At 36.7% G+C, this 19378-nt stretch overlaps 1 protein-coding gene across 1 annotated transcript in view; it reads left to right on the top strand.

Moving 5' to 3' along the window:
* The window catches only part of LOC120542237 (MICAL-like protein 2), a 120137-nt gene extending 101388 nt beyond the window's left edge, over window positions 1-18749 (top strand). Inside the window, exons 13-16 of the mRNA XM_039774543.1 lie at window positions 4438-4511; window positions 6519-6633; window positions 10372-10418; window positions 17321-18749. Of these exons, the coding sequence (XP_039630477.1) occupies window positions 4438-4511; window positions 6519-6633; window positions 10372-10418; window positions 17321-17415 (331 nt within the window). The 3' untranslated portion in view covers window positions 17416-18749. The remainder of the gene's footprint in view (window positions 1-4437; window positions 4512-6518; window positions 6634-10371; window positions 10419-17320) is intronic.
* The last annotated feature ends 629 nt before the right edge of the window (window positions 18750-19378 follow it).

Below are 19378 nucleotides of genomic sequence, written 5' to 3'. Positions count from 1 at the left end.
ATCATCATTTTGGTGCGAAAGCAGTATCCACGAAAGGCTTGGTCTTTGAGGAGCAAAGATGGGCAGAAAATCTCCAGCTTGTCAAATGCATGACAAAATTATTGAAATGTTTAAAAACAATGTTCCTCAAAGAAAGTTTGAAAGGGATTTGCATATTTCTTCATCTGCAGTGCATAATATTGTTAAAATGATTCAAGTAATCCAGAGGAATGTCGGTGCATAAAGAGCAAGGGCGCAAGCCTAAGCTGAACACCCGTGATCTGTGATCCTTCAGACGGCACTGCATCAAGAACCATCACTCATCAATAGCTGATTGAACGACATGGGCAAAGGAATTGTTTGGCAAACCTTTGTCAAGTATTACAGTATGGAGTTACATTCACAAATGTCACTTAAAACTTTGCTGTGGGAAAAAAAGAAGCCTTATCTTAACCATGTCCAGTAGTGGCATTGACTTCTCTGTGCTCTGAAGCATCTGAGATGGACCACCACACAGTGGATATGTGTTGTGGTCAGACGAATCAGTATTCCAGGTCCTTGTTGGAAGAAATGGACGCTGTGTCCTCCAGACCAAGTCGAAAAGGACCATCCAGACTTTTATCAGTAACAAGTCCAAAATCCAGGATCTGTTATGATATGGGATTGTGTCATTGCCCTTGGCAAAGGTAATTTTTATTTCTCTGATGACCGCATTAATGCAGAAAAATACATTGAGATGTTAGAGCAACATGCACTGCCTTTAAGATGACATTTTTTCCAGGGACATCCATGCATTTTTCAACAACACAATGCAAAACCACATTCTGCACTCATTACAAAGACATGGCAGCAGAAGAAGAGAGTACAGGTACTCGATTGGCTCGATTGGAATTTTGAAATAAATGCAACAGCGATGATACTGCAGCACAACTTAAGACGTGTTTGCAAGAATAATGGGACAAAATAACAAGTGAAATGCTTCATCACATGGTATCCTCCTTGCCACAATGTCTTTTAAGGGTTGTGAGAAGGAGTGGAGACATTACAAAGTGGTAAATGCTTTACCGCCCCAACTTTTTTTATAATGTGCCGCAGGCCTGAAATGAAGGAATGGATGTATGTTAACAAATTAAATGACTAGACAAAACATGAGATACCTTGGATGTATACTGTCTGCAATGAAATAAGCAAAAAGGTAAATTTAAGAATCATCTATTTTTTTTTTTTTTTTTAATATATTTTCTTTCTCCATACCACCCCATTTTTTTCTGATTTGGGGTTGTAGCTTAAAATATCATGTGCTATCACAAAAGTGATATTATAATAATTTAGATACTTTTAGAGTGAGTTGAATCATCCACAAGAATTTTGCCAATAGATTTATTGACTCGCCCCAAATTTGGCTAGTACAGCAAGTAAATCTTGGCTGCAAAATGCAAATATAAAAATGTATAATTGGAATTTGTAATAAAATCCATAATGATGCATCTCTGCTTAGTCAACATCCTTCCTATCTTTCTTCAGTCACTGACTTGTCTGCTACGACCTTTCTGAGTTCTTGGTGGTCTCTCCCAGCTTCTCCTACAGCCATATCTTTGCTGTCTTTTGGCCTCCACTGCAATTTTGTCCTGATGGTACTGCTATGTCAAATTCAGGATCCCTCCTACAAACAAAGTTTTTACTTCTCATTGATGTCCACTTTCATGTGGGTCTTAAGGTTGCCTCCATAGCTTATTATATATAATTTGGTGTGTTGCATGAACATTATTAAACAAGAAGTACTTGCAAAGGAAGGTCACTTTTTCTGGGAATTTTTAATGCAATGTGCTTTTTCTTTTGTTGTGAGAGAGCAATGAAACATCAGCATTTGTAATGAATGTGAATATTTTTACAGAATATTTTCCCATTTCGTAATAATTAAAAAAATACATACACACACACACACATATATATTTTATGATATTACTGCAGTGTGCAGTTGGCACTTTTCTGACAGGAAGAGTCGTTTTTTTGTGACAAAACAGTGAGGAAGACTTTCTGCAATATAGAAGGTGCTATTCTGTGATGGGGAGAAAGTTAAGGGAAATTCTGAAGTGTAATTTGGAAGACTAAATTACTTCAAATTGAGAGGCAGCATCATAAATAATGATTTAGAACAAGACACTATTACCTGGTCTATACAAGCGACCCATCTAAACCCATATGGGGTTTGACTGATGTCACATTTCCCCTCAGATTCACTGACTTCTCCATTCTGTCCCTTCATCCATTGTGTGTTGCTGGCATCCACTACAAAAGAGCTCTGCAATGCAGTAAAATATAAATATTAACATTAATTAATGAAAAATGCTGAGTCAAGATTAAAGAAGACAAGCAAACAGCACTGAGGGCGAGTGCAATCCCTTGGCCAGGGAGATGAGGCAGCTATGCACAGCATCAACTGCAAAGAAAACAGTGGTGCAGCTGCATTTGAGGCAAACAGTTCTTATCAGTCTTATGGATGAGATGGTGAAAACGCTGCAATTTATACTTGCATTTACTTGCATCACAGATGCTTTTATTAAAAGTGACTTATAAAAGAAGTAAACATAATCAATTAATATTAGGCTGGGGCCCGTTTGTTCAGCAGGTGTAGCAGGACAGGTAGCAAAAGTTGATTGCCACAAGTGAAAAGATGTAATAACAAATTTACAATCAAAGATTAACAATCGATAAAGCAATTAAACTTAATGTGACAACAAATCAACCAACAATATGAAAGATAACAGAGTAAAGTAGATGCATCCTTGTTACCTGTTTACATTGGTCAGCAAGACCAGCTCCCCACCAGGTGGTGATCATTTTGTGGTCTTAAATTGAATGACGCATCTACAGAGAAATGTGTGTCACTTTTGGCTTATGACCACTGGGTTCACATATGGAGATGATGATGACAGCATTGCAATATTGATACAGGGTTTCCCTTGCCTGTAATATCTTGACATTTCTGCTGCTTGTTAGTGGCACTTTGACTGAGTGACCTGTTATGACTGCCTGGTGCCATTTTCCAAGGAGACCGCTTTATTGAATGCTTCTGATTTCCAGCACTTTTCTCGTCTCTGATAAAATATGTCAGGGCCATTCTGATATGAACTCTGATTTACAATCCATGCCACAAGTTCCACAGACTGCCCTATTCATAGAGGAGCAGTTACAGTGTGTGCTTAAAATGTGCCATAGAACACCTTTCTGAACTTGTATGACTCCTTGCCATGATATAAAGCTTTTTTTGTATTGCCTATTGTGGACTGTTTGCCTGATAATAACTACTCATGTTGCACTGTGCTGTGCCAATGAATTATTCCTTTACTCTGGTTTTAGAGTCATTTCTTATTGAAGGGTTTCTTAATTTTATACTTATTTTTTCATGCACCATTTCTCACCCTTTTTTTGTTTTTGAGATAGAAGAGAAAATATACTATCTGTTAGAATACCATTGCCAGAATAGTCAACACTGCTGTAGTGTACTTCTGCCTCAGCCAGTCAGCTAATGAGGACTTTTATAAAGTGGCTGACCTGTACATGTAATTCAGTCTGGCTTGTTTAGAGATAAAATGTATGCATAATGGCTGAATCTTGGTGCCAGTTTTCCTATTACGGCGTATCTGACTTCAATGTTTTTTGTAAAGTTATTAGCATACAAAAATGAGCTTGATAGAGGTGAACAGCCTCCTCTTGTTTGTAATCGTTCTTATCTTCTTAAGTATTGATGAAAGCATTTAAGGCTTTATTAGATTCATACAGAAAGCTACAGTGGAGTCAAAGCATTTTGGGATGGCAGTCACCATTAAAGGTGATAAAAGTTTTGGTTTGCCAGCAAAGTGAATTACTGCTCTGCTTTTTTTTTTTTTTTAACATATAAAGTGCTGATTTGTTCTCTGTACAAATACACATTGCTGGTGCTTTTGGGATGGTAGAATTTACAACATGTATTAACAAATTAGTTTGTGTGTTGAGTATTTTGGCATTTTTTCATCACAATCTACCTTGCCTACCCCACCCCACCATCTAATCGGCAGTGCTGTGTTGATAAGTAAACAATGTAATGCTTGAACCATATTCAACATGCCTTCAATTCAGCAGAAAGACTAAAGGATCAGTTTCCACTACCAATGGGAAAACTTGGGTGCTGGTGGCAGGATTGGCACTCCAGCCACTGTATTTAAAAAAAAAGCGCCCACTGTTCCATTCCATTCTAACTAGTGTGGTGCTGTGGTGTCACTCGTTGGTACTAATTTGGGTTCGCTGTGTAGTGAGTGCCACAACGTGCTATATCAGTGCATGCGCCCAAACTCTTCCACAGCCAGCTTAAGAGGGAAAGGTTGGATTTTTAGTGATGTACATTTGGGAATGGAAAACAATAATGGATCTCTCCGTATGTTGTTAATATTCAGTCTTCTCCCTGCTACTTTTTTTTAGATCAAAGACACAGGATTTAGAAGAACAACAGCCAGGTGTGGAAGAGGAGCTCCGAAGACTAATGAATAAGCCGGGTGAGATGCAATATAACTGGCCCGGTTGATTAAATTCTGGATGTTGAACTACACAGTTCTCTGATGGCAGCATCTTAGCAAATGATAGTCTCATCTTCACCTAAACATACAGAAATCCTAAAAAAAGGGCTAGAGTGTACAGAAAAAAACACCACCTATCTTGTCATCTCAGAACAGTACATCAGTAATGTAGTAAACTAGACCTTGATAACCCTTTGCTTGAATGTGAGGAGTAGCATTCGAGTGCCACGTCTCTGAAAGTTTGCTTTTTACACCATAAGCTGAATAAAAAAAGCAAGAAAAAACATGCGAAATAGCACTTCCATTACTGCACTTGGGTAGCTGGCTGACTTTGAATGGGTGATGCAGTTGTTATGGGGTGCTCACCATTAAACTTGAATGGAAATTTTATAGTGCATGTTTAACAGGGAAAGGTGCATTGTTTAAATTTGAGTAACTGATGAGCAATTGGGAGAATTCTATGGAAAAATAAAAATGAGCAGCTGCACAGCCCATTCAGGAAATGAGTGGTTTCAAAGAATTCACTCAAATATTCTAAATTTCACAATCATTTTCTTGATTTGGAAAATCTTAAAAAGCAAAGGAAATGTTCAGCATTCAGTTGGTGAAACCAAACTGCACTGCTAATTAAATAATAAAGTGTTAAAAACCTGCTGGTATACTTAAAAAGAAAAGAATCAAAAGATCATGACACTTTTTAATTTATTGGCTCAGATAAGCTCCAGGATCATCTGTAAGTCACCAGTGCAATTCATCATTTGCCTGTAAAAATGAGAAAACAAATCAGTGTTATAATACTTCCCACATTTTTTTTAACAAAATATTAAAGAGTGTGATAGTCCTTTTCTTAAAACATAATTTGACATCTACAGGTTTACTACATAAACATAATTTGTTGCCCTCCTTCTTACTAAAGGAAAGTCTCATGATGTGCAAGGGTATACTGTATACACATAATGATCTGATGGACTTGATTCTTTCTTTCCATTTCAATCACTAATAATCTGAATAACTAAGCATATTACTTCAGCTGAAAGCCATTATCAGATGGAAACCACCAGAAAGAGTGAATAAATGCAACTGTCTCAATGAAACGAAATCGTGCTGCTTGTTAAATAAAGATCCAAAAAGCAGCTGGTATACAGTACTTAAACAGAAAATAATAAGTTCACAAATCTCATTTATTGGCTCAGTTTTTCTCTGATATATAGAGGAAATGTACTGTGCTTCTACTGATTTTAAACACATACCTTTCAAATTTGATCCGAATTTGATGTGACGGTTACACATAATTTCAATGACCAACCAGTCTGAATGTATTTGGTCACATATGGTAGCTTCAGAACGGATATATAGGCGCTAATACCAAAGCAGTTGTTTGCATACATCTCTTTATCCAGACTCTAATGAATATGGAGCTTCTTGGCACAAGATCAAACTTGTTTACATACGATTAAGTTACTTTTACCACAGAGCACTTAAAGTCCTGCTCCCTGTGGAGCAATAGATGTTTTAACAAAATTATAAACTCGGAACAAAGGCTCCATCCCATTACCTGGAGAGTGAGGGAGATGCCAAGAGAGAGAATGAATTGTAAAATAAAACATAAACAGCTCTTTTCCATTTTCAGTAGCAGTGCTGATTGACTTGGTTTTGCAGATGCAGCATGGGAAGTTTGGAAAAAAAATATCCAAGATGAAAAGTTTGAGTTTCTCTTAACCATAAAAATTAGAATCTTAAAAGATTTTGGATGAACTGTTATTGATAAGCAATTCATAATTCAGTCTTAGTGAACCAAGAACTAGTTTAAAATATAGTTTGATTTCTGAGGAGCCAAGTCAGGGTCTATGAGTATTATGCTCATTTCTTTTCTGTGTAACGTGGGTCATTCTATAAGTTCTAAGCTGTTGAGCAGTCCAGAATTGCTGCCCAAACACCAGGCTTATTTCTTAACATATATTTTTTTTTTTCCTCTCTCATAAACAGATCACCTTAAGACAGATGCGGACCGAACTCATGAAGCTGAGCTGATGTTTAAACTTGTTGAAATTGTAAATGATCGAAATGCTATTATTGATGGTCTTGACGAGGACAGACTTCGGTATATTTACCATTTTACACTTTGGGCTTTATTTTATTTTCTTTCGTGTCTTTCAATGTGTTTTTACTTTTAAGTAATAAGTTAACTTGATGGTGATCAACCTTTTTCCCCTAAATGTGCCACATTTTTGACAATGATATTAACCCCAATTTTGGCTTTTAATTATCTCCTCTACACAGTTTTCTTGTAAAAGTGGCCATCTTTGGAGGGATCCCATTAACTTTTTAAATGCCCTTGATGTGGGAGGCTGCTTTTAAGTGAATGTGCTCTGTTTAAAATGTGCTACCAGTAAATCCTCAAGACAGTTCTGCCTACTCGCAGTCCCCAGGGTATGAGTCATATTCATATCATTAAAGATTTTTATATAGACGCTAATATGTACAGTATCACTTGTCGTCACAAATAAACTTTCAAATATTAGAGAGACTTCTGAAGAATTGCAATATATTTTTGACTGTATTCTAGTTGCACCAGTAAGGCACTATTCTGCCAGTAGCAATAAATGAACTTCAGGCATGTGTTTTCTGAAACGACATCAATGAGCCCTGATATTTTATATGAAATATGACAGACATATGTTAATAGTGGTGCACTTTTAGTATTGGGCAAAAATGTTAGCTGTCAGGCTAGGCTTTGGCATTCTTTGACTCTGGGGAAAAATGAGTTTGAAATTTTTTTGGTAGGAGAATACACAATTGGTTGTATCTTTATGAAATGCCCTGTAAGAATTAAAATGTTAGTAAACATATCTAGGTGTAGAGACAGATACAGGTCAAATTCTGTTGGAACAAAGTGCTCAGGACAGAACAATTTGTTGTATCAGTGCTTTATTATAATAGAATTGGAACACAGCAAGGTTTTTCGGCATTAACAGTTGGCAAAGCTGACTGTGGCATACTATACTTAATGCCAATGTCTGTTTTCTTTTTGCTAGCATCGATAGCAGTGAGCGGTTTGAATCTATTAGTTTTTTTTGTTATAAACATTGCCCCCTCGATAAAATCTCTGAAAATTTATCAAACACATTGAAAACTGGTTGAGTAGCATAAACGTGGGGAAGCTCAGCAGCCGGCACTTTTGCTGAAAGACGAGCCAAAAATAAATCTTCAATCTAATCAATGTGCTCAGTGAACTCAAACCATACCTCAAGAAACCTGGAAATAAGCATCAGAGATTACTTGACAGTTATCCTACCCCGGATACTCCCACAATGCCAGTGGTCTGCAGTAACTGTTCTTGAGCTCTGCTCCGCTACAAGAGTATGACGCCTATCGAGTGAACCAAGTGACATAATCGTGCAATCTAACTGGGTATTGAGCGGAGTTCCTGAATTGTGATTTTTGGACCAAGTATAGAAATAAATGTGTGCTTTGCTCCTTTTTTTAATAAAACTGACTTTATTGTAATGTGTTTTTACATTAGTTCTATAGGAAATTTGCCAGGACGAAAATAATAAAAAAAAGTTTGTTCTATCTGAATTTCACGTGCATATATTAATGTCTAGATTGTTAGCCTGCATAGTTCCCATATATCGACAGATAAACCACTAGTTGAAACTTTTTCATAGGTTACTCAGTCGTCTTCGCCTGTCTAGTCCAGATATGTTCTAATTGTAGCAGTTATAAACCACTCCAGCCACTTAGTTATTTAGTTTTAACACGACCAAATTCTTGGAGAGTGTTGCACTTCTCCGGCCTATGGTATAAAGAAGGTCAACTTTTTCCACTGACAATGCATATACAAAAATGTATCTATAAGCACGTTTATGTCAGAATTTTTACAAAAAGCAGGTCTATAGTGCCTGCAGCCGACGCACTAAAAATTAAAAATGCTAAAAAGTGTCAGGAATTTGTTGGTAGAGACGTTATTTTTCCTTTGCTAACATAATTAGTCACTATGTAAATTTATTTTATACCCACTTTGTAGAGCATATATCAGACCACACATCCAGTTCTTTGCTGAATCTTTCACCTCATTGTCACGTGGGATGCTATCTCACACAAGTACTTGTTTTGGTTGTTGGGGTAGTGAGGAGTCTTGAAAGTCACTGATTAAGTCTGGACTGTGAGCTTAGAAACAATGCAATTTGAATTTTTGCGATGGATCAGAGGGTATTCTATTGTGTACATTCATACATTGTCTCTATTCGGTGCCCATTCATCAAAAACTCGATCAAGCTCAAAATTAACGTTAAGTGGATTTTTGTGTTTTACATGGGAATTAATAACTGGGTGCCCATCAATTTATAGAGATTTTTAAGTAGCTCTTCACTTCTCCAGTCCCCCCCCCATGGTCACCCCCCAGGGCGCACATACATCTGCTAATGCACATTTGGTCAACTCTGGATCGTTTGAATCAAAAGAGACCCAGAAGTTGTGTTACTTTCAAATAAGAGAACAAGTCTAAACCTCTAATGAGTTATTGCTATTTTGGTGTCATCCTGTAAGCATTCAGGTTTTTCTGGTTGATTGGCCCAATTACTGTGATGTCAATTCAGACATGTTTTAAGGCCCTATCACATTGCAGGACTTTTCCAGTGATTTTTTTCAGTCTCAGGTTTTATTTACATAATCTTAGTGAGTCGGGGGCAGTAGTGTTGGGCGACATGTCTAGCATCTTGATCCTTCTAATCTGCGACTCTGCCTGACAAACTCCAAACTGGCTTGATTTTGCCTTAAATTTTTGGGGCAAGCTTTGTGCTGACAACCAATGAGCACTCTCCCAGAAGTATAATGCATTTAATGCAGCGATGAAGAATAAGAGATAAATCCACTAGATACTTTACACACATTTGTATTCCGCATTAAAGTTATTTAAACCTGGTGAATGACCTTACTTGCCTATATTGCTTATTATTTTTTTATAGTGCAACCTAGTGTTTTGGGGTCTCAGGTCCTAATATTATGAGAAGTCGCTGCGTGACCGTGTGTTGCCTACCCTGTGTAAGTTTCAGCGTTAACAAATGGACTTGTCTTCATTAGGATGTTCAGGGGGGAAGGTTCCAGTACCGCTGCTACCTTAAAAGGCACTACAAGTAAAGTGTTGCCATACGTAAACACTGGGGGTCACGTCCTCCCACTGAAATACTCTTGAGTATTCCATTTCAGTTTAAAAAAACTCTATGCTTAGGCTCCATATTTTTCTATTTTTATTAATTAATAAAAAGCTAAGTTGTATCCATAGCAACCTTCTTGGTATCATTCAACTAACCATTCTCTAATTGATTCTCCAAGGTATACTTCAGTAATAAATCTATTGTAGTACTGCATTTTTTTTTAAACAAACTGCCAGTGTTTTTACTCTTTCGAAAGCAAGGAGAATAAAATTACATCAAATGCAATTAAAAAGCACAATGTTTCAGCTGAATTCCATAGGGAAAGATGACTATTCTTGTTTTCTCAAGTAACTTTCAGTTACATAGCATTTTATTTATTTATTTATTTTTTCTCCAACAGCTGCACCTTCCTTTAGTGTTGCTGAGTCTCATTATTCACCCCTGTGGTTTGTCTTTGTTACTGTGTATGAGCACACATCATCTGGGCCCCATCGGCAAGTGTGCGCTTGACAAATTATTTACAGTGGAAACCAGAATGAAATACTTCTTGTAAACATTAAATATTTAATCTCGTTTCTACTTGAAACTGTTTCATTAGGAGTAAAATTGCTGTTATCACAAAATGCTGTTTGTCCTAAATTCATTGATAAACTGTAACTTAAAATTGTTTTACTTATGTGCAGGGAGGAGGAGGAAGATCAGCAGTTGGAAGAGATGATGCAGAAGTTAGGTAAGCTTTGCTTCCATCATGACTGATGACTGGAGTTTCTATTCCCTTATTAGACGGTTACTGTTTAATTCAAGGCATTTATTACAGTGTTTATTTAGCAGCTGGGAATGAGTTCAAACACAGAAATCCAACTCCTACATTTCTTTCTCCTCGCATTTTAATCATAATTTATTCCATTTAGTATTTTCTTACTGTTAATGTATGAGAGCTTTGCTCTCTTATACTAAAACTCTGAATGAAGCTGACAAGGTCACATAATTAAATTTGAGTGGCAATGTGTCCCGGTAAAGCTCAGTGCAACTCAAAGACAAAAGTGCAAGGCAGGAAACAAACCCAGTGCAGGGTGCCAGCCCTGCACATACACACCAAGCACATACTAGGGACAATTTAGAATCGCCAATGCACCTAACCTGCATGTCTTTGGACTGTGAGAGGAAACCCATGCAGACGCGGGGAGAACATGCAAACTCCACGCAGGGAGGACCCGAGAAGCGAACCCAGGTCTCCTAACTGCGAGGCAGCAGCGCTACCACTGCGCCACCATGCCACCCAAAGACAAAATCATTTCACAAAATTTTTGCAGCAGTAATATTTCCAGCACATATAAAATCTGACTGTATAATTTTGCTTATCTCCTCCTCATGAAAGAAATGAGAAGTATATCCTATACTCCAATTAAAGAGAAACTAAATTTGCTTCATCAGGAATCAGTACATGACAATCTCATTTATTTGGCACATGGTGATCATTGAATATGCACAATAGCTGTAAGCCAGTTAGCAGTTTCTGCTTTTACTTCTCTTTTCTCTATCATTCTTTTTGTGTATTGTTTGGTGAGGCTTAGCATTTTGATTTTTTTTTTATTTGTCATCTTATTGAAGTAGACTGTGTAAGTCTCAAGTTAACAGACAACATTGCAGACTGTCCCATGATCCCCCAACAACAGCCTCCGTTTTGTCTTCATCTCTGCCTGCTATTAGTTGCTTTACGTAAATTATCTCAGACTGGTTTTTCGTTGTTAAACTCTGTAAATAGTTTTTCAAACACAGCTTTTAATAGGGCATAATAACACAAATATTAACCATAGGACAACCGACATTCTGATATCTGTTTTTAATTTTACATTTGAGCCTTTTTATTTTTTGCTTTATAAGGAAACTTGTTTGCTAGATCAGTGTAATGCTTGCACAACCTACAGGTTCCTTGGTTTGTGTGTAAAATCCGAGTACTAGGGTGGACGGCTGAGTGCCTCAATGTGCTTATATAGGCACTGAAGGCAGGATTGTGCACCCTGAAAAACAGTCTTCTATCCCCCAGCCTAATTCTATCCCAAAAGCTTATCTACTCACCTAAAAACACAGAATGGAGGAGAAAACACTAAAACATTGCAGCAGTTTTTCTTATCTTACTGAAATCCCTGTTGCTATGTACTGTAAAGGTCATCCTCTATGCTTTACATTAACTCCATTCCTCAAGCACGTTCCCCATAAATGACAATCTGAATAACAGTGAGACATTTTATATAAAAAAAAGGTGCAGAGAAACATTCTCCGTTATAAATAAACACTTATTTACACAAATACATCCTGTCTTCAACATATAAGATGTTTGTGAAACCCAACAATAACTTGATCTTAGTCTGTCACTGTCCTCATTGAAAATTAGAAGTAATCAATGGAAATAAATTGTGTGTGTGTGTGAACTCGGAAGAAGCTTATTGTCATCTTAGACGAACATTAGAGAGGTTTGATTGTTAGTATGGATGATGCAGCACATCCTCAAACAAGGTACAACAGGACCATGGGCCAAGCCTCTGTCCAGCTGACTAGGTTTGAGGAAGAGGACCAAAGACTGGATGACTTCATACAAGACAACACTCAGATCGTAAGCCATTATAACAATCAAGCAAACGACATGCCACCAAGCAAGCAAGCAGGCAGTTCTTTTATAACCTTTTTTAGTGTTGCATTTAAAGGTGACCCCAGTAGATTATACAAAACCATATGTACTTTTTCTCCTCTCTCCTTTGCAAGTTCTTGATTATATAAAAGTGTAAATGCCTGGCCTTTCAACTCTGTCTAATTTTCTAGTTTGTGGTTGTTTTCAACAAGACCATGTTTCACAGCTCATATAGCCCAATGTATAAATGTTTGCTAAATGTATGCAATTCTTTGCCATATTTACAGTATATACTGTATTAGTATAATTGAAAGCATAAATGACGTGACTTAATGACTGAATTTTCTACACACTATCAGTGCAATAATATAGTTCTCTTATACCCGTGATTTATTGCCTAGTGTATTTTAATTTAGGTTTCACCATATTAGAGCTCCTGGTTGAACAAGAGAAGCATTGTACATTTATGATTAACACTATTAAGGACTGATTAGAAAATTATACTCTGGATGTTGTATTTTACCTTTTGCATGGTTTGCTTTTATTGATGAGCTATCCTAGTCCCAGCTTTAGAGGAAGGCTAGACTGGCCATTGAAAAACCCCAGCTGCTTCTGTCCACACCTCACAAATGCTGTTTAGTAACGTCCCTTATTTCCCAAATGTGAGAGACCAGTCATTTCTGAATGTTATGCAGCATACATCCCAAGCAGCCTGGAAATCAGCATCTTTTACCAGTTTCCGGCAAGTGGTCCATAATCTTGTAGAAATTGCCCCTGTTCTAAAAGAGCAGTGGCAGTACAACACCCCTGCCCACTATCTGTCTATCCCTTGAGCGCAGCATCTGACTAATGCTTAGCTTACTTACAACCTGGGCTGGGAGGCATCCACTTACTTGTGATACAGTGCTGGTAATGTGCCATCACTCTCCATTTTTGTAGAAACTTGCAGTACTCTTTGTTTGAGTTTCTACATCTCAATAACTTGACATATTCTAGAGGAAACTCAAATCAGAGTTTAGCTTTGCTTCTCTTTCCTTTCAACATTTTTGTGCTGTTCATTTGGTATACATTATCCAACAGTGTGCATTTTAAGATCTTAAAAGTTTCTCAGAAGTCAATTTGACGAACTGTGTAGTGAGACCTCATTGTTGTGTTGTGGAGACACTGGGCTGGTACAGTACATGCCTTGTCTGTTGAGAAGACACCTACACCAAAACCACTTACAAATTAAAAAAGAAAAAAATTGCCTCTTGAAAAGTTGATGACCGTTACGTGCAGACTTTAAAAATATAATATGTTTACAAATCAGAAGAGGTCATTTAGTTCTTCTTCCACATTTGCTTACCTACGGGCTATCTGATGCAGTTTTTAGCAACATATCACGTTAAGATGAGGTCTCCTACCATGGCAAACTAGCTCTGTAATTACACAGCAGTTACTTTACTTGGGTGTATATGGACATTTTTAACATTTATTTGCTGGTTAATTTGGGTAATTTTCATTCATGCCCAATTTTATTTCTTACTTACCCATGTTGTCCATCAAGTTTCATTTGATGTATGTGGTAATAATGCCAAGTCACTGATGTCGTCTTACAGAACAATCCAGAGAGAGTGACCAGTTTTTAGATACAGTTTGGTTTTGCAATTGGAGTGGCAGAAATGAGCTAAATTGTAAGTCTTACATAAATAACAATATGTGGAAGGTAAACTCATAATAATAAGACACTAAAAGAATGCTAATAATAAACGGTAAATGAAGTTTTAATAAATCAAACAAAATTAATCTCTAAAGTACAAAGGGCACAGATCTGAACCATTGTGTCTTGTATTTATTTATTATTTTTGGGGAGTTCAAAATTGTATTAAAGAAAATAAATAAAATACATAAAGCAACATGATGTTAGCAATAAAAAAAATATCCCTCCCACCCCTACAAGACCACTCTTGTTAATGTAAGAGATATGCAAAACAGTAGAAATGACTAAATGGAGCCATCCACTGCCAGACTGGAAATGTAAAGACAACAAGCACGATCAGCTTCCAATGTCACCAGATAACCAGTCTCCCACAAGACTGGCAAATGAAAGCCATTTCCAAGTTTGGGCCCAAGAAGAATTGGGTTATAGAAAGATTTTCAAGAATCAGCAGAAAAAGAAAGAAGGGCTTTTCTAGAGAGAGGCCAGTGTCAACTTTGTAACAATGGCACCCAGGAGAAAGAACCTCTGCTGGTTTGAATTAAGAGTATGGAAAGATCCATGCATGGAAAAAAGTGTGGATTGAAAAAGGATTCTGGAAAGGGAGGGACATAGGGATGGTTCCTATACATGTGGAATAAGGTTCTGGTAATATTTAGCCCCTATTCCACGATTGTATGTTTTTGTTTAAAACCCCAGTCATTTGTCTCAGTTTTTGCCTTTCCTCCCACACCACCCCAATGTTTTCAACCAACGAAAACAAACCCTTTTGAAAACGCTCTTCAAAACTGTAGACTCATCAGACCTCTGGGGCGATGCTTCACTGTGGACAGGCGAAAAACGAGGATTTCTGAAAATGCAGACTGTATCTAGTTGATTCATGCTTTTTATTATATGGCTCTTCCCTGTTTGGTCACCCTTCATGGAAGAACATTCCAACATAGAAGGTATAAAAAAGTTTCTTTTCATGGAGTTTATTGTACCTTTATGTAAAATTTATTATTTCTGTCCCATTGAATTAGTGAATTTCAAGATAATTCAGGATATTTCCATTTAAACCAACTCTTTAAAGCTGTTTTTGTTACAAAAAGTGCTTTTAAAGTCTCGTTTCTCACTGAACCATTCGATCATGTTTGTAACTTTTGCTGCTGTTAAGATTTATATTTGCATCATTAGCTGGTTAAAAATAATACTGAACAGTATTATTTAATGAATAAGTTCAAATTTCAAATGTCAAAAACTCCTAGTGCTTCAAAGTTTGAACAAATGTAGAGAAAGGAGAGAGAGATTTGTAAAATTAAAGCTTCCCATGTGAAATCAAACTTTGTCAGTTTTACAAGAATCCTTCATTTCCAAACTCCCGTTAAATAGCCTTTGCTTTGCTATTTTCAAGGTGTCTTGCGTGAGTGATCAGACTTTATTTCTTATACCAGTGTGCAAATCCAGAATTTGAAAATGACTTGGGCTTTCGTTACCTGTACTTAAAAATTGTGAGACAGCAGTACATTCTTCAATATACCATTCATATATGGTATATGAAGTTTGCTTTCAGCTACAGGTTATACTAATGAACGTTAATTTGCCTTTAAAAACCGAGCGGATGACACAAATTCAGTGTTTGCAGATTGGTATTTACCAGTGAAATATGTTTTGCTTGCTCTACTAGCCTTTTGCTTCATCAGTCATGTTTTTGATAACAACAGTACAATAATAGAGAGGTGTGCCTTGTCCTTTGAAGATTTAAAACCCCAAATACATTTACTTTGATATTAACACATGGAGCTACTCACGTCATTCCCAATGTAGAGAAGTCAAATAGCCACTTTGTTTGAAATTTGACTCAAAACTTTGTTATTGTTGCTGCCAGTCCTCCCACATTCCCCAAACCTCCATGTGTAAATGTGAATGTGTGTGAGGTCCAGCATGCACTCCTACCTTCATCATGAACTCTATACGCCATTTAGAACAGATGGATGTTTAAGTGTATAAGTGTTCATGAATGTGAAGCCTCCGATCATTTACTGGGACAGTGTAGGACACTACAGTACATTCATAAGCAATTCTTCTCTTTATCTTTACATCTCCTCTTAGAAATGTGTGACAATGCAGTATAAGTAAAACGAGTACACCCCATCTGTTTGTTAACGCTGTTTTGCATTCAAAGCACACAAAGTTGTGTTTGTAAACTAAGTTCCATAATGAGATAAAAGAGGCAATAGCCGGGGCCCATCAGTTTGTGTTCTCCCTTATGGAAAAAAAAAAAAGAATTAATAATAAGTTTGATTCCTGGAGTCGCATGTAAAAAGGGTCCAACTTCAAACTCAAAGTATTTCCAGACATGACTTCTGCTGCTTTTCCTTTCAACTTGTCTCGATGTGATGCTATATCATCACCACTGGGAATCCTTTATACGTGTAGTTTTTACTCAACAGTTTTCTCAAGTAAGTTTTCTGAAGTATGCCACATCACATGAGTGTGGTACCAACTTCTGATGCTGATGAAAACTGGTGCCCTTATGATTTTGGAAGTTTGATATCAACTTGGCAACAAAATATGGGTTCTAGTGACATTCCTGGTACTACATTTGTTTAACTTCAGTGGCATGTGTTTTCCATTATGCATCATAATTTTGTATCACAACTGCAGACACGAGTAGAAATGTGTTTTGTGAAAGAGGATGTCTTTAGAGAACAGTGTCTTAAACTATGAGTCACGACTCAAATTGGGTTACTGGTTGTCACTGTTGGGTTGTTTAGGTTCGTGACGTACTGTTGTATTAAACGGGAATGGGTCGCGTACAATTTGCGCAGTGTCTTGTGATGGTTAGCCACTTGCTGTTACCGTTATAACCATCAATGTCGGTTGACTGACTGTTGAAGATGCTGAGAAGAACAAGATTGTGATGTGAGGAAAAAGGTTTGCCAAATGAGTGAATGGGTGCTGTAAATTGTGTCTAGCTATGTGAACTTTGTTGAAGGTTTTATCATTTCAATAACTGAGCTTTGGCCTTCGATAGTCTTTTGTTCTGAGAATCAGAAAATTTGTTAGATAAAAAATGTGCTCTGTTTCTCTATTCAGATACTTTTCTATTAGAGATTTTTGCTTTATTTTTAATTGAGCTCAATGATCATGAGATGAGTCAAAATGTGAGCAAATCTCCCACAAATGCATACCAGGAGAAAAAAATAAGAAACATAAGTAACGCTTAATTTTTGAAATATGGGCTCATATCCTAACAGCTTGTTTTCCTTTTGCCTGTCATGTTAAACAAGTGATGGCTGACTTGTATTTTGTATTGTTTACACAGATTTAAAGAAGGATAGCGGAGAAAAAGCCAAGAAATCAAAATCTCCCATAACCAAGCTGTTCAGACGGAAGAGTAAACGTGAAGCAGAATCCTAGGCGGTTGTCTTGCATATGATGTTCAGCTTTATCTGACTACACTGTCTGTGATTCTTTCTTTTCTTTTTCTTTTTTTTTTATTTGTACACATTTTTGGTGAGTCACAGAGTGCCGAGTTTGTGAATTTTATTTTATTTTTTTTTTCCATTGGCACATGACCTGAAACACACGCCATCTTTATTTCTAAAATCTCTTCAACAGCAACATGAAAAGGTGAGTGACCGATCAAAAGGGCCACTTCATCAAGTAAAAAGTTACTGACAAGTTGTTGTTTTTAATTGTGACAGAATGTCCAATAAATAAAGTGGCCTGACTGTAAATACTGTATAGCAGGAACATTTATCGCATTTTATTTTGTGCAATGCATTTCTCTTTATCTTCTTTATCAAGTTTCTTTTTTTTTTTTTACAGTAAAGAAACTTCTGCACTATCTCTTGTATTTTATGGACATTGTAGATTTCTATACTTTGCAAGTTTTCTTTTAAATGAGTGGCAAACTCCTAATAGTTTTTTTTTAAATAGTTTAATTAGTATTTAATTTATAAGTATGTTTTTGTTTTAACTCCGTATAATGTACACTAGTTCGAGTAGCAGGTAAAAAAGCAGTTAAAATCAAGATCAGGAAAGAGGGAATAATCAACTTTTGCAGTACGCACTTTAATGATTTGAAGCTGCAATAAGAAGCTCACTTGGACGTTGCATCAGACCTTGAGTTGCCACTGAGGATGATGCTTTATGAATGTTCAATATATGATTTTGAAGCTAATTCTGTTTCGGGCCCTGCTCACTTTCCTTTTCCTGGAATAAACAAACCCTTTTTTCAAAGTGACTGCTGGTGTTTGTGCATGTGCAGTGCTGTAAGTCATTCTGGTAACACATTTTATGGCCAGAAGGTGGCACTGTGGTTGTGGGTAAGCAAACCCTGCTGTTTGTGTCTTTGTGTTCCTGATACTGGATTTGTGTGTTTGTTCAAAGCTTAATTTATTAATGTTGGACATGATAACGAAAATAATTCACATCTGGTAAATTGTTGTCTATTTTCATATTAATGGTACTGAATGTTTCATTCTGGTAGTGCTTGTCAATACATTTAACTTTTTAAAGTTTTTAATTCCTCTGTTTTTAAAAGTCAATCAAACTTCATTTTTTTCACCTCAGACAAAGGCTGTGTGTTCTTTTTTTAAAAAAATCATGTACAGGTATTTTCTAAGTTTAAAGGTTAAGCTAAAATGTTTTGAGCAGATGGCTCTGCTTCTTGTGAAGTCATTTTTTTATCTGTGTTTTTACAACTGTTTTGTATTTCTGTTCATTTATAAATAAAAGCTTTAATACACTGTGGGTTTAAATCATTTTCTGTGATATTAAACCTTCTGTACTGTATGTGGTCTTACACAGATTTAATTTTGGGAGTTCTAGTTATTTGCATATAGTGATTTAAGATGAAATGAATCTTTTATATAACATTGTATTCTCAGGCCCATGGACTTTTTATAGAGAACCTGAAAATACCATTGCAAAAAAAAAATAGGGGGAATCCTTTGTCTAATTGTTACATATCAAGCCCTGAGTATTAAATGACCCTGGACAGAAACTCTAAAGCAGTGCAGAACTAGGGGTCACACTTTACCCGCAAGCATTTTAACTTTACAGTGAGCCCCTGCAAACCACCTGGATTACACAGCTGTGATGATGGATGGATGGATGGATGGATGGATAATGAATGCCAAGTTACTCTTCAGCTACAGCAAAGACTGCACGGTTAACTTATATTTTGTATGTTTTTGAAAATGTTGTGAAGGAAAACCCCGCATCTCTGAATTATACATCCGGGGCCAACAGAAATAGGCAGCATCATGCCCGGTGCTAGATGTTGTCACTTTTTAAGAGTTTAGCTATCAAAGCATACAGAGTTACACTTGGCTGACCTTTTTCAGATTTGTATTCAAACATATTCCGGTGATTT

This window comes from Polypterus senegalus, chromosome 13, assembly GCF_016835505.1.
Source record: "Polypterus senegalus isolate Bchr_013 chromosome 13, ASM1683550v1, whole genome shotgun sequence".
NCBI lineage: Eukaryota > Metazoa > Chordata > Cladistia > Polypteriformes > Polypteridae > Polypterus > Polypterus senegalus.
This window is presented reverse-complemented; position numbering and strand designations above follow the sequence as displayed.